General features: G+C 33.6%; 3 protein-coding genes across 3 annotated transcripts; 1 reads left to right on the plus strand and 2 right to left on the minus strand.

Annotated features, from left to right (window-relative positions):
- Positions 1 to 272: 272 nt before the first annotated feature.
- Positions 273 to 2,830, plus strand: LOC102620958 (uncharacterized). Its single transcript, XM_006489209.4, has 4 exons — positions 273 to 1,727; positions 1,812 to 2,019; positions 2,124 to 2,253; positions 2,355 to 2,830. Exons 1-4 carry the CDS (start codon positions 874 to 876, stop codon positions 2,612 to 2,614), a joined length of 1,452 nt encoding a protein of 483 aa, XP_006489272.1. The 5' UTR covers positions 273 to 873; the 3' UTR covers positions 2,615 to 2,830.
- Positions 2,831 to 8,002: 5,172 nt separating this feature from the next.
- LOC102626738 (protein DMP2-like) lies at positions 8,003 to 8,880 on the minus strand. The gene has a single exon (XM_006489146.4). The coding sequence runs from the start codon at positions 8,763 to 8,765 to the stop codon at positions 8,205 to 8,207; it is 561 nt and encodes a 186-aa protein (XP_006489209.1). The 5' UTR covers positions 8,766 to 8,880; the 3' UTR covers positions 8,003 to 8,204.
- A 2,233-nt stretch (positions 8,881 to 11,113) lies between these two features.
- On the minus strand, positions 11,114 to 12,112 carry LOC107178394 (major allergen Pru ar 1-like). The gene is made up of 2 exons (XM_015533526.3): positions 11,833 to 12,112; positions 11,114 to 11,691 (listed from the first exon to the last, which is right to left on the minus strand). Exons 1-2 carry the CDS (start codon positions 12,011 to 12,013, stop codon positions 11,393 to 11,395), a joined length of 480 nt encoding a protein of 159 aa, XP_015389012.1. The 5' UTR covers positions 12,014 to 12,112; the 3' UTR covers positions 11,114 to 11,392.
- Between the last annotated feature and the right edge of the window lie 4,006 nt (positions 12,113 to 16,118).

A 16,118-nucleotide genomic window follows, 5' to 3' on the forward strand; every position in this document is an offset into this window, starting at 1 on the left:
GCTTGTATTAGCATTTGGAAGGATCAAATTATCATAGGTTTTCGTATCTTGTAATGTTGAGTGTTGTTCAAGCTTGTCTCCCGGCACTCACATTCCATGTAGATTTCATCTTGCAGAAAAACTTTTAAGAATGATTGTCCAAGAACCCAAAAACTAATTAACTGACGTGAGTTTCTTCGCTTAGTACTGATGTCTTGTTCCAACTTGCACTAGGACTCCAGACACTTACTTTCAACCATGTAACACACGAAAGCAAGAAATCATTATACTCAATTACTGTCATTTTGACTATTGTGTACCTGTAGTTGGGCTTTCATTTTTGCATTATGGATTATATTCTACTTAAGGAACCAATCATTTGTTTATTAAGTGCTTCATGTATCCATCCAATCACACGAGAACCAAAGTCTGGACCATTTCCACATTTCCAATTGATAGTCAACAAAGTACTGATGAAATTCTTGAGGCTAGCATTTAGACCTACTGTGGAAAAGTGAACTCCAGCTGTATTTCTTTGTAAATGCATTTCACTGATAATCGTTTAATCATAGTGTTGGAGACAGAAGCCTAGCTTCTTATTTTCCTGTTTGTGGATTTAAATAAATATTAGCAATAATCTTTGCATTTGTAGCAGTTGGTGTTATTTTTCGCGTGTAGGAAAAGGAGCTCAACAATATTGCCACTTTGTCAACCTCCAATGGAGCAGTTGGGATCAATTTTTGTCTCTATAACTACTTTTCTCTCTCTATTGACAATTTGACATTACCAATTCTCACCAATATTTTTGTCCTGCCCTTAAAAGCAGGAAATTCTGGACTAAGCTAATCGGAACTCAAAACTGGTGAGTCCTAAAACTTCTCATTGCCCGGAAGAATGAAAATGAGAATGGTTCAAGCTATATATTGTAACAGCCAGACATCTCGTGTTTTAAGGGCCCTCAAAAGGAAATTGTGGCGCTTTTGCTCGAGAATACAATGTCTGATACGGAGGCGTCCAAGGAACAAAGTTATCATCAGGAGATTTGGGAAGTTGAACTCAAAAGGTCTGCCAAACGGAGACCCCAGCGTCAAGAAATCCCCTGTTCATTTGCATGGCAAATTGGGTTGTTCTAACTCGAAAATACCAATACGAATTGCCACATTCAACGTTGCCATGTTCTCACTTGCTCCTGCCATTTCAAGCACTGAGGAGTTAGCTCTGTATAGGAATGAAAAGGAGGGTTGTCTCGCATTAAAGAGTCCAGTGGAGATGAAGAATCAGGCCAAAGCTGCAAGTTATTGTCCCAAGAGCATATTGAAGCAATCTCCTTTGCATACTTCATTAACTAGTCCGGAGCATCTCTCCAAGCAAAAGACGGTCTCGAGATCAAAGTTGAAGGTTTCAATTAATCTTCCTGATAATGAGATCTCATTAGCAAACAGTAATGTTTTGATGAGGTCCCCTGTGTGCCTTCCTACTAGTATGATGACTTGGATGGAAGAAAGCGCAAAATGCAGTAGAAGCATCGCAGAAGTGCTTAGAGAGGTGGATGCTGATATTTTGTCCTTGCAAGATGTCAAGGCAGAGGAAGAGAATGATATGAAGCCTTTATCTGATTTGGCTGCTGCTTTGGGAATGAAGTATGTGTTTGCTGAGAGCTGGGCTCCAGAGTATGGAAATGCCATCTTGTCAAAATGGCCTATTAAGAGATGGAAAGTTCAAAAAATTGCCGACGATAAGGATTTCAGGTACTAGTGGATATCTTTATTTGTAACTCCTCATCAAATTGCATTTGCTTAGCATATCCCACAACCCTGTTGTGTGTGATGCAGGAATGTGCTAAAGGCCACGGTTGATGTGCCATGGGCAGGAGAAGTAAATGTGGACTGCACCCAACTTGACCATCTAAATGAGAAGTGGAGGATGAAGCAAATTTGTGCAATAATCCAATCAAATGACTCTCCCCACATCTTGGCCGGAGGTTTAAATTCTTTAGATGGATCAGATTACTCAGCCGAAAGATGGATGGACATTGTGAAGGTAAAATTTCAACCTTTTCAATTTTCTCCTCTGAAGAGTCATAACAAAATTTACCAACCGCATACAAAAGTAAGTCCATGTATCTTCTTCTTAATGATGTTCAGTATTATGAGGACATAGGAAAGCCTACCCCAAGGGTTGAAGTGATGAAGCTTCTGAAGGGAATAGAGTACGTCGATTCAAAGGAATTTGCAGGGGAATGTGAGCCAGTAGTCATTATTGCCAAAGGCCAAAGTAAATGATCTTTTCCCCCTAATTAAATTTCTTCCTAAATCAGTGTAGTAAATTTACTTGTTGTCGGATGTTAAGATTGAATACGGACTTTGTTCGACCAGATGTGCAGGGAACATGCAAGTACGGCACGCGTGTGGACTACATTTTGGCATCACCGGATTCACCGTACAAGTTTGTTCCGGGCTCATACTCTGTCATCTCATCCAAAGGCACATCCGATCACCACATAGTCAAAGTTGATATTACAAAAGTGAGTGAGAACGCGTTTAGGCTGCTTCAAAGACCAAAACAAAAGGTTATAAGACTGACCAACCCTTGTTCCACGGTAGGTGTATGGAAATTAAACAAAAAAATTGCTTAGGCAAAGTTTTCATATGAATTCATGGAGCATTTGTACAATTACATTGCCGGTAAATCCCCTATTTATTTATGACATGAATATGTCTAACTTTACGGGAGACTCCACTGCTACTAACTTTATATAAAAGTTTATATCTTTGACCTGAGTAATGTTTATATATATCTTTTGATATTAACAACAGCTACTAACTTTATATAAAAATTTAGATCTTTGACATGGGTAATGTTTACATCTTTTAATATTAACAACAGGGACACTTAACCACAGACCACCAAACCAGCTACATAGCAGTTTGCTAACATACGTCCTAATATTAGTAGACCACCTATTGAATGACATACAAATGTTATTCAATTATGTGATCGATCAGTCAAATGTGTCATTTTCATTTTCTTCAACCTCCGATCGCAATGCAACTAAAAGCCCACAATATCTTAAAAAAAAAAGAGTATTTTGTTCGTTGTTAAAGATTATAAGATGAATGCTTGATGACAGACTTTAATAAAGATCCGTAATCAAATTTATAGTGGAAGTAGGTAAGAGTATAATTGAGTAAAGTGATCTCAATTAGGAGAACAATGACACGCAACTAGACTCCACTATTGAGCAAAATAATGTGCAATAAGAAAAAACCATCAAGGAAGATTACGTTAAAGAGTAGTTTTTCCATTTGTAATTTGTGAAAAATCTTTTAACTTCCCAGACCAGGCAAAAATAAGATTTTGATTCGACAGAGTCATAATGGAAAATCTATAAACTAAGGTAAAATAAAATAGATAAAATTTCATTTAAATCTCTAACTCTTCACATCGTTCCTCTTTCACCCCTGCTGCTAAATGTCATATTTTTAGTTTCTCAACAAATTGGTCCGATAAATAAGGCATTGATTGTTGTGTATTAAGTATTTATCCTTTCGGTCTCAGCTTTCATCTTTCTTTTAAACCAATTTAGTATTTTGATATGTTCATCCTCTTGATAAAATGATATCAAATCCGAATATTATAAGTACATAATTTTAGTTTCACTATCCATGAAGAAATTAGATATAAGTACATGATTTGTTTTCTCTCTTCTTTCTTTCTGAATCTTAGATATTACAATTTACATCTCACCAAACTCAAGATTACGTCTACTTACACACTTTACTCACTATGTTATTGGTCCACGTTTTCACATAGTTCCTCTTCCTCCACTGCTGCTAAATGTTATTATTTTCTTGTGCAGAGAATGAGACTTTAATCCCATATATATTATTTTTAATTTACCACAAAGGAATTGTTAATATCTCAACAAATTGGTCAAATAAATAAGCATTGATTGTTCTGTATTAATAATGTACATATTTGGGGAAATATGGGTGCAAACGTGGACCAATAACATAGTCACGCATGGTAAGATGAGTTAACCAAGCAGAGGTATTTCTTTTGACCAAAGTATAAGGTAGCTCATAGGGACTAGGAGGTAAGCTCCCTTAAGGAAAGGACAGTTTCAATAAAACATGCAATATCAAATGGCATTCTCAAATTCTAGATTTTTGGTGGTTAGAGGCCGCACGTGAATAGTACACGCTATCGTATGAGAAATAAAAAATATCTCCTTTTGGCTAATAAAAAGAGGTTAGTCGGAAAGGAGATTCTTTGGTTGGGTAATGAAAGTATGCCACGTTAACCACCCTTTGTAACACCCTAAAAAGTAGTAGGACCACAGGCTGAAGAGACTGCAGCGTGCCTCATCTTGGAGGCAAAAAGGTGTTCAAATGTTTTTTTACCTTCCAAACTTATGAATGTTACCATCTTAGGACCCAAAGCTAATTACACCAATGTCCCCCCTTAACCACTAATTAAGTGCCACGTATCTGAAATTACCAAAATGACCCTCATGCATAATCCACAAAAGCTCAAAGGTTTCTCTCAAACACTAACCAATTTTCATTACTCAAAAATTACTCACCCATCTTCTTCATTAGAGTATATTCATCATTGTTGGCAGCTCAAAGGTCCAGTTTAACCTTTAGGCCACCACTTATCACTCAAAATCTAACTTGACATCAGATGTAGTCGCGGGCCACCGCCAATTCTATCTCTAATGCTAGTTTTGACTCTATTTTGCAGGACTCATTTAGCTAAAGTTTGGTGGTGATCATCTTCATTTTCATCTCATCTTCTCTCCCTTTTTATTAAACACTAACTCACCTAACTAATCTCCTCCATCGTACTGTTGAACACCTCAAATATAATAAGGCAGCCATTATCCTCAAATCAACTTTTTTGTTTTAGTTGGTTAAGCCAACGTCCTCTTGGTAAAATGATATCAAGCTGAATATTATAAGTACGTAATTTTAGTTTCATTATTAACCATGAAGATATTAAATATAAGTACATGATTCTTTTTTTGTTTCTTTCTTTCTAAAACCCAGTTATCACATGTCACCAAACTCGAGAGTACGTCCACTTTGCCGTCATAAGTTTGAGGGGATGTTGCCAAAACAAGATTTTCGATTTGATCACATCTGAAGGAATTGTAATAAGGTAGTGGATGCATTACCTAAATTTACTTTCTGTTGTTCTATTACATTTCAGAAATAAAATAATATATTACCACTCAAAAAAAAAAAAGAGTTTGATGGGATGTTAATATTATTTTTACTCGTCAAATTTTTTTTTAATTTGTCTAGACATACAAATTATGAAATTAAGCTTCATTGGTATGATATAGTAATACACATTATAATCTCAAAGAATGCCTCGAAGTTATTGATGTGTGAGCTATATCATGTTTCATCATAATTAATTTAATCATGATAATTCGTCCATATCTATATATTTGTAAAGTAGTTTAAAGTTGTCTCCTAGCTTACTCAGGACCACCTCGTGGTTAAAAAAAAAAAAAAAAACAAACTCAAGATATGCTAATTGACAAACAATAAAATTCATCAACCAAATCAAGATCAAATTAGGAAGAAGGTTGCAATTATTTAACCAACATGACACTGAAAAAGAAGAGATATAAAACTAAACTATCCGAAACCTCTCAGTCAAATCATCCGATCAAAGTATAGTGTCATCACTCCGAAGATAACCAATTCCATGGGGGGTGTTAACTAGGGAAACAGGCAGACGCACAGCAAAGAAAACCAACAACAAGAGGCAAACCATTTCACAAACCAAACGGTCTGAAACGAGGGATAAAAGACACTTGAACGTTGAGTGATATAAAAAGAGTCAAAGACTTACAAGAAAGCATGAACAAAGTCAGCACATCGCGGCTTGTAAAGCCATAAGTTCACTGAACCCAAGTGTCGGTATCTCTGTAACTGTAAGTGAAGCAAGAGAGAAAGCAAGAACAGCCACAAAAGCACAGCAGCAAGGTTGTTGATTACTTATTGATGGTTTGGCAACTGCGGAACATGAAGGCTGTTCCTATTGGAAGTTGCTTGAGGAGGTCTGAAAATTTTGAGTGCACGGTTTGGTTCATTGCTTGAGGAGGTCTGAAAATTTTGAGTGTACGGTTTGGTTCATGAATTTCTCTGCACGTGGAAGAAAGAATTGCTTACGTAAAATAATTTAGTTCTCTCGCGTAAGCTAGGAATTAGAAAAACTACAACAACGAGGATTTTTGACCTATACGGGCCATCCTTTGGGAGAAAAAAAAAAGGAAAATTAGACATATTCCAAATTATATCAGGCAGGCAATGACATACTTTATTTGCAGTTAATTATGTGGCTCTTCAGTCAATTATTTCATTTTCGTTTCGTTAACTTCTTATGAATGATCGTCTAATCACGGATATGTGACTCAGAAGAAATTTTAATTAGGTTGAATAATGACACACATCAAGACTAAATCTCTATATATTAAGAAAAAAGATTATTAATTAGGAGAGTAACGTGCATTAAGATTGAAAATATAATCTACCAGCAAGTTTATTTTCCCATTTCAGAAGAGTAGGAAGAATTATGTACTCAAACCCTTTTAATTGATTCGATCTTTTGTTTTCCCTTTTTTTCCCGAATTGCTTTGTTCTCCATTTTGTTCGTTAAAAATGTAAGCAAGAATTAAATAAAACCCTTCAACGATGTTGTCTTGAAGAAAAATTGATGACAGATTCTATAACAATATATAAATGCTACATTGAGTTTTATTTATGTATATAAGAAAGAGATTGTGTTAAGTAATAAAAAGTACCAGCTCGGTCATGCCCTCATCTCTCACTCTGGGGCGAATCTCCTCAGCTGAATGGCACGAGAACAATCCTGGTAAAACGTCTTATACAAACACATACCAACCAGAGAGATGTACCGACCAGAGACGTATACCGACTAGATACCCATCACCCAAAGAAAGGGCACACAATCTCACGAAGTCGCGACAGTTTCGCTATGCTCCGAACCGTCGAGAGAAACATGGCATCCCACGTTTACCTACAGTCCAGTGGTTGGAGACCCATGAGGGTCTGCCATCACCCGAAAAAGGGGGGCATTAAGAGTGCGCAGAAACGTGGAACAACGGCTATAAGAAGTCGGAAAACCGATGAAAAAATGGACGAAAAAATTGAGAGTAAAGGGAAAATTCTGCCAAATTGAAACCAGATTATATTCTATACAAAATCTTTGATAACATTACAAGAGATCAGACAATTTAAATTACATAGTTTTCCCGTAAACACCTTGTGCTAACTTAAGCATCGGAGGGTTTACGCCGGTAAAACCACCAGCGTCTCTGATCTATTATTGTGAGTGCAGGATTAGAAAGAAGGAAAAGAGGGTGATTCCAATCCCTGGAGCTATTGCAGCTGCTGAAGGAGACAAAGGGCAGCATCCTCTCCATTGAACATACGAGCGTTGGTGAAACGATCTGGTCGGACAAAGGGCAAGTAGATTTCAGCATCAACAGATTGTATTATAAAAAATGGTCTTCTTTCTTCCGTCCAATGTTAGTAATAAAAACAATCGGTCTCAATAGGTGTATTTACAGAGCGAGACAACAGTTCCTATAGCCAGAGATTGGGTAAGAAATTGAAATTGAAGTTAGAGTTTGCACTTGGTGAATACGAAAATACAAGACTTGACTCTTAAACATAAAATGATAGAAAAGTCATGATGACTTGACCTGACATTTTAGGTTGATACGTAAGTGCTCAACATTAATTAGTTAATTGATGTTAAATTAAAGATATACGAGTCTTAACATTAAGTACATACATATTTAGTTTCACTAGACAATTCAATATTTTAAACTTATATGAAATACAATGTCAAACCGCTTATTATATATTTTCCTATGGTTGCACTGTAGATAGATTGAAATGATCAAAACTGAATTAACTAAATTATGTTGCGTGCAAGCATATATAAATACTATTGACTCTAGAAAGAAATAATCAATATGTACTTGACAAACATTTGAATCTTAATTTAGCTTAAACATTCAATAATTAATACACAAATATGCAGCTTAATACATAATCACAAGAGATGGCAAATTTTCACACAAGCTTTGAAATTTGAATAAGCCAAATTTTCTCGGAAAATAGTGTAACAATTAAAGAAGAGAGAACATCATCTTCATTTTTTCTTTTCCAAGCAAGCATCTAAGATTTACTATCCGATGAATCACTTGAAGCAGGGTACCCAATTCCATGGCGTTTGTTGGGAAAAAGCACGAAGATGACACTAGAAACTGCACCAATAGCCGGAGGCAACACCATTAGCAGAGCCTTCTGAGTAGACTCAAAAGAAGGATAAAAGCACTGGACTGTATTCCCATCCAAAAGCGACACAACCGCAAACACAATGATGGAAAAGAAAGCGTGAGCAAAATCACCAACCCTAATCTTGTAACTCGACAAATCGACTGAGGCCGAAGCAGAACGAGAAGACGGCCAAAGACCCTTTAGCGTGGCGATTCCGTAATGAGTTATTCCATCGCTTCCCTTGTAGCTGTCAGTAAAGCAAGAGAACCCGCAAGACAAGCCGCAGAGGCCTATTAAAAAGCTTGTTAAGTACTTGTTAACGGTGCTGCACTTGCCGTTGTTGGATAAGACAGGATTGAGGAATTGATACACGAAGACAGTTCCTGTTGGAAGGAGCCTGAGGAGGTTGCCGAGTCCTGATAATGTTTTGCCTGTCATGGAATTATCTTTGGCCACCATTTTTGTGAGTGCTTTTTGGCTGTGAAAAGGTGTTTTCGTTTTCTAGTCTTACTTCTTGTGTTTCTTGCAACAGATATTGAGAAGTATTTATAGGGATGATATAAAAAGAAGTGAGAGAGATACTGGGGGATTGGCAAGTGGGCATGAGTTTTATTGGCAAGCAGGGAATAGAGAAATATTGGATTAAAGGTTGCTTCTACGTAATATTAATGGTGTGCTAAAGGTAGGATATGGTTTGCTTTTACTCTTCGGAAGGTCGTGGCCTTCCTCTCTAATCCAAGCTTTTCAAGATTGAATTAATTGTCGCCAAATTTTTATTCTATTTTGGTAAGTGATTTTAATTAATTAAGACTTACGAGGAAGTCTTGATATCCTATACTCTTACTTGTATAGAGAGCGAGTAATTTTACAATAAGAGGTTTCTTATTTCAATATATGTGTGGCATTAATAGGGCCATTTTAATGTTAAAAAAAAAGAGTAATGATAGAGAGTTCACTCTAATCTCACACAAGAGTTTATAAAAATTAAACAATTCAATAAGTTGCGAAGAATTTCAAATTAATGGTAAATTTACCTCCCCAAAATTTGTTTTGATGGGGTTGAAATGGGGCTTATTAATGGGATGTATGTCATTCTTCAATATATAGTGGAAGAAGTGTACAGGTCAAAACAGAGATTTTACACCTAAATTACATTTTTTTAATCTAAAAATTCAGGGATTTTGTCAAACTCCTTGGGGAGCGCAATAGCATCCTTTGGTCTGAGGGCAGCCCTGCCCCGTAGTACAATTCTAATAATTCCTTTTAATAAAAACATACTTGTGTTCATAAATTTTTTTTCTCATTTGCCCTAATTAGTGTTATATTTCGCAATTATGATAGTATATGTATATTGAATATCTGCATAGGAAGGTCCAGTTGATCTATTTGAGATTTTCTGGACAACTCCAAATAAAAAAATAAGAATGATTTTTTTTTTTTTGGGTCACATAAACAAGGGATTGCTTGATCCAAAATAAAAAAGTCAACAACTCCAAATTAAATATATATTATTATTATTATTATTATTTGGTCAGATAATTAAACAAGGGATTGCTTGATCCTATCCATATATATCCTTTTCAGATGCAGTTTTCATCATACTTTAGAAACGGGTAGAAAAAGTCCGTGTTCATCCTCCTGGGAAATGACATCAAAGACGTGCACTATTAATATTTGACATTAGAAAAAAAAATGTAAACTAATGGGCTTACTTCTTTGCTTCTTCCACCCAAATATGTATATACTTCCTTTCCTTTGAATGCAAATTGTGTGTGTGTATAATTTATTGTATCATTCGACATCAATAATTATCTTAAACTTATACATGTACATGTTTTCATATCCATATCTACAAGAGCAATGCTTTCAAAGACACCCTTAAATTAATTTGTACATGCATGCAGGGTAAATGCCCATTTAGTCCATGTATTTTAATATTAGTGTCCATTTAATCTCTATATTTTTAAAAATAACTCAAAACATCCCTGCTGTTAAAGTATTAATACCCCTTACCGTTACTTTTTATTTCTCTTGGCTTACTTTTACAATATTACCCTTTTATAATAATTTTTTTTGTACATTAATAAAAAGAAAATAATTAAATTACTAATTTAACCCTAAAAAATAAAAATAAATTATATTAATTTTTTTGCAAGCACCATTTGCACACTTGGTAGTTTGCATACTATTTTTGACAATTTAATTTTTGACAATTAAAAATTAATATAAATTTTTAGGGTTAAATTGGTAATTTAATTATTTTTTTATTAATGTCCAAACAAAAAAATTATTATAAAAGGATAATATTGTAAAATTAAGCCAAAAAAATAAAAAGTAACGGTAGGGGTATCAATACTTTAACGGCAGAGATGTTTCAAGGCATTTTTAAAAATATAGGAAATAAATAGATACTGATCTTAAAATATAGGGACTAAATAAGCTTTTACCCCATGCATGAACGACATTAAGTTGAAACATATTATTATACATATGAAGAGACATTACAGCAGTATTCACTTTGGGATATAGCCAGAGGTTTAGTCTAGGGAGAGCAAGTTCAAACTTAATATATGCTTTTTACTACCGTTTTTAATTATTAGATGAGGAAACTACTTAGTTTGGATAATTTTCGTTAAGTCGTTCCAATCAGATGATCTCAAATCTCATTGTGGGTGATGAGTATGAGTCATGCTCATTCATAAATTTGGCCTTATATTTGCCCCCGTGGTGATGTATTACTGATTATTTTTATTCACTTTTATGTGATTTGCTAAAAACTGTGATGAATTAGTAATAAGAAAAAAATAGGGGGAAAAAAAAACTTCTCATGCATTTATAAATTCGAAATGGGAATCGTACCCACACGATCGATATACATCGAGCAGGTACTGGACATTAACTGACCACACGCAATTATTGAACAAACAGACAAATAAAAAAAATTCAAGCTTCGACCAAAGCTGAGCCAACACAACAAATCAAGTTAAAAGCTTACAATGACTATGTCACCGAAACTTATTCAAATAGCAAGCAGCAGACGATCGAAACTGGAAAAGCCAAAGCATGGTGATGATTGATTAATTAATTTAGGCGTAGAGATCAGGGTTAGCCACTAGATAGGCTTCCAGGACCTTGTACAATCCCGTTCCTCTCTCTTCGGCGTCCTTGACGTGCTCTTCTTTGAGCTCTTCACCATCCTTCACGTAGACCTCCGCGGCAAACTTGTAAACGCATCCCCCATTGCCAGAAGCCTCGATCTTAACATCGTACACCCCTTTCTCTGCAACTGCCAAGATCCCATCTCCGTCGTACATGGTGTACTTGCATGTGAAATTGTCATTGTCAAGTGCGTCGATTCTTTGCTTCACTTGCTTGTAATGACCACCTGTGTCAGTCACATTTATTAAGAAACGAACTAATTAATATACTTGATTAATTACAAGCGCAATGCAATGCTCTATATTCATATTAATATTAATATTAGGAACGTAAAGATGACCCCCCATTCGACAAGGTCCTTAATTACCATCAGGAAAGGTCCACAGCGTGACAGTGCCAACGCCTCCATCTCCTTCGAGAACCTCGATGCTCTTGAATGCTTGCGGTGTGGCCTTCGGCAACAAATTGGGAGAGTCAACAAAAGCCTTGAACATTCTTGATGCACCAACAGCAGCCGGATACTCTCTCTCAAAGCGAGTGACACCCATGTTGATAATAATTTATTAGCTTAAAGAGAAAGAAATGGATATATTTTTGCTGCACTGGAGGTAGAAGAGATTGTTCCTGAGTTTGTGATGGAGATGAGCAAGGTACTCAAGGGTTTATATAGAATTGGAAGACACTGAAATTCGAGGCAACCATTAAGGACTTGACCAGCTAAGCACCTCAGCTAAATGATTAATTAATGTATGCATTTATTATTATTTTAGTTTCAATAAATCTAACACGAGCATCCATTAATTAATATAATGGCCAATAGTTTATTGTACTCGTTTTTTGGGAAAAATTTTAAAATATATCGTCTAATATACCATAAATTAATATAGATGTAAATTTGTAGTACCCGATAAATGTGGCATTTGGGGAGGATACCGGATACGAATCCCCGCATTTACTGACATCTGCAAAATATTGGGTTATTTTTCATAAACCTCCCTGGACTATCGGGTTGCGACACTTTGGTCGCAAAGTTGTCTTTAAATATCAAAAAGCTCCACCGCTGGCTATTGCCGTTATATATATAATAGATTGTTAAGAGTACGTTTGGGAGTGAGGTATTATAACTTTTAAGTTGCAGCTGTTATAGAATAAAAGTTATAGCTGTAGAGTAGAATTGAGGAAAAAATTGTAAGGTGTTACCAAAAACTTGGTAGACCAATTATAATACATCACTCCCAAACGCACTCTAAGTGTTGTTAACTGACCCTGAAGCCTTAAAAAGATTTTAAAATTTGTCAAGATTAATGCATGAAGTGTAGTAAAAGACCAATATAGCTTTGAATAAAAAATATATATATATACAACGATGAATCATATTATAAAGGCAAAAATAATTTAAAAGAATTGTTATTATAGTTCAAATTCAATGCACATTTACGTTTGTACCCCAAACAAACTAGCGCCTTCCAAACATTGATTCTCCTTGGTAGAGGGTTTTAATATTAGAGTAATGATACAACTACAAACTCTTGTATAAATTTATCTTATAAAAACTGATGTAGCATAATAAAATTGGTTGAATTAAATATCTTTTAACCCACATGATTTATTTATTTTTTTTTTATATTTTCATTCAACCAATAAATTAATACCACATCGGTTTGTATAAGCGTTTGTGGCTCTATCATCGCTCTTAATATTAAGGGAATCTTTGCCACTAAATTATCAAGACCTAATAGTTTAGGGGAGGTTTCCCATATATTCGAAAATGATTAATTTAATCCAACTGGTGGTCGGTGATTTTGAAAATGCAGCATTGCATGCGTTGCACGATCAGTTTTTCAATGTATGTGTGCACATGCCAGCTTTATTGAACATTAACCTGATCTATATATGCATATATTATTACTTTTATTAATTAATTAAAAAAACCAAATACATATCATATGCAGAATCTAGATGAAAGTTAAAAGTTTTAAACTAATTCTCGAATGTCACCCATTGATTAAGTTGTTTATACTTTATACCTGGTACAAGTTGTGAGCCATTTTCATTTATATGAAAAATACATTAAAAAACAATTGAGTAAGGGCTAGTTTGGAAATATTATACCTTTTAAAATAGTTGTTGTTAATTGTACTATAAAATAATCAGTTGTGAAAAGAAATAGTTAAGTGTGTGGTAAATTTTATTTTCAGAAATACTGTGAGTTTTGAAAGCAGTTATAGATATTTGGTAAATTCTACTATTAAATTGCTGAGAAAAAATAAATGATTAGAATGTACATAATGTAAGATAAAATTTACTTATACAAATAAAAACATGTACATATAATATTTTTAATTGTGTATTATAATAATTTTTACTAAAAAATAAAATTTATAATATATTGATTTTACTTTTTACTTTTTATCTTAAAACAATTAATAATTAAATTTATAATATAGTGAAACAAATTTAATAATAATTCGACCAACAAATTGATATTAATAAATTTATATTGATGAATTATTATAAAAATTTATTAAAATATTGATTTTCTTTTCAATTTGAATAAAGATAATTTTGGGTTTAGATAATAATTAAAAATATTTATGAAATTGTATTAAAGAATAAAATTAATTTTTAAAATTAGAATCTAAAAGCTATTTAACCCTTCTTATAGCTGATTTTGACAAAAGTGATTTTGATTTTTTTTTTACGAAACACTAAAATTAACTTTTAAATTTTTAAAATCACTTTTAAGCCTCCCAAAAGCAATCTCAAACAGGGCCTGAGTCATGTATGTTGAGTAAATTGTGCGTTTACAAGATAAATAAATTAAAAAACACACACACATACCGATATAGGAGTTTGATGAATGTTGATGAAAAAGGGGAGTATAAATATTTTAAATTATTTTGATTCTTTAAAAGATAAAGATTCTCTCCTTATCTGAGATCTCGTGAACTTTTAAAGATTTTGTGCCATGTGTCTTTAAATGATAATGTATGGATATAATTTAACTTATTTATTTTCTTTATTTTTTAACTACCAATCCTTTTAGAAAATGAATGAATTTGAATAATAATCATCTACTAACGCATACATTTATTGCAGTCTATTGTAGCTATCAATCATACGTTTTTTAATACCATCACAAAATCAGAGCGTATCTAATGATAATTCAACTATTACGACATATTTGATTAAATATCCCGCAAAATACGCGTCGATTTTGACAATGATTTATATATTCTGCTTCTAGAAGAACAATTTCAGATCATATATTTTGGACATTGCTGTGCTGGGCTATGAGTGTTTTTATGTAAAATAAAACTGGGCCATAAAATGCGTACTTTTCAGATTTTTGGGCTAAAATGTAAACCCAAATATTAAATATTTGGGCTAATATGCATGTAGATAAACGTTCATGACTCTTGTCAATGCAATCAAAGAGTATTGAGCTTTTAACACTCCTCAAATTTCCTAACAAACCCGGCCTCTAAAAATTCCCCATTAAGAAATTTTAAAAATAAAAATAATTCTAACAGTACCTATCTAATTCCAAAAGTACCCTTCATATACATTCCTCTACTTTTTTCTTTCTATTCTTTACTTATTTCTAATAAACCCCATAACCCGTAAATAACGATTTTTAATTATTTGCATTTTATTTCCTCTTGTTATTCATACAAACTAATTCTCCATCTCCCAATTTTTAATTCTACATGACCAAATTGTCTTTTTGAAGAAAATCACACCAAACAAAAGTTCATTTGATTTTTTGAAAAAATGCTTTTTTTTTTTTTTTTTTTTTTTTTTTTTGGTGCGTGCGGGATAAACATGGCTATAAGATATGTAGCCAACCCAAGTGATTAACAAACGAAATCGCTTGCCCATCCACGCGCCAGCTCAAAGCCCACAAACGACATTCGCTAATAGGTAGTCTTTTTTTTTTTAATTACATGATATTATTGCTCATACCATAATTCATTTAAACTAATATTAGTATATTGATAATAAAAAAAATTATCAAAGTTAATTTTATATAATGCTGTTTAGATTTTAACTCTTTCTGATATTTAGGAATATTTACTCTATTTATATTTCAAAAAAAAAAAAAGACTACCTTTCTCTCTAATATTTTTATAATAAAAGAAAAAAAATTAAACCTTATTAGGGGCTATTGTTAAGAAAATTATTCAGCAACTGGTCTTTTATCTTAACAGCTGCTAGTTTAATTTTGGTTTGATGAGGGGACTATTTAATTTGAACAAAGAAATGTTGGAATAATTTCTGTTAAATCATTCCAACTAGGTGATCTCAAAATCTCAATTTAGCTAAACAAAAAATCGATGTTATAATTTTCATATTTGTGGGTCATTCCCCTTCTGAAATCTGAATAGAAAATAATTAAATGCCTAATGCATTTTCACACAAAATCGTTGGACAATATTACAATCATCTAAGTATTCAATCTTTGGTTCGGAGACTATTAAAATCTAAAATGGACAATGCTCCCCTCAAATTTGATCCTCTTAAATTTCCAAAAGGGATTTTTTTAAAGAAACAAAGAAAGGGAAAATTACATTTTGCTTTGGCACAGAACATTCGAGAAGACTAGAGTGTAGAGAGATTAGAGAGCATCATTTCCTTGTTTTGACATACAAG

Source organism: Citrus sinensis, chromosome 1 (genome assembly GCF_022201045.2).
Source record: "Citrus sinensis cultivar Valencia sweet orange chromosome 1, DVS_A1.0, whole genome shotgun sequence".
NCBI classification, from domain to species: Eukaryota; Viridiplantae; Streptophyta; class Magnoliopsida; order Sapindales; family Rutaceae; genus Citrus; species Citrus sinensis.

Excerpts from the sequence above, each read along its gene's own strand:
- LOC102620958 (XM_006489209.4), top strand. The coding sequence starts at position 874 with ATGAAAATGAGAATGGTTCAAGCTATATATTGTAACAGCCAGACATCT. Across the intron at positions 1,728-1,811 it reads GCCGACGATAAGGATTTCAG|GAATGTGCTAAAGGCCACGG; the intron begins GTACTAGTGGAT and ends TGTGTGATGCAG. Across the intron at positions 2,254-2,354 it reads CATTATTGCCAAAGGCCAAA|ATGTGCAGGGAACATGCAAG; the intron begins GTAAATGATCTT and ends TTGTTCGACCAG.
- LOC102626738 (XM_006489146.4), bottom strand. The coding sequence starts at position 8,765 with ATGGTGGCCAAAGATAATTCCATGACAGGCAAAACATTATCAGGACTC.
- LOC107178394 (XM_015533526.3), bottom strand. The coding sequence starts at position 12,013 with ATGGGTGTCACTCGCTTTGAGAGAGAGTATCCGGCTGCTGTTGGTGCA. Across the intron at positions 11,692-11,832 it reads GCTGTGGACCTTTCCTGATG|GTGGTCATTACAAGCAAGTG; the intron begins GTAATTAAGGAC and ends TGACTGACACAG.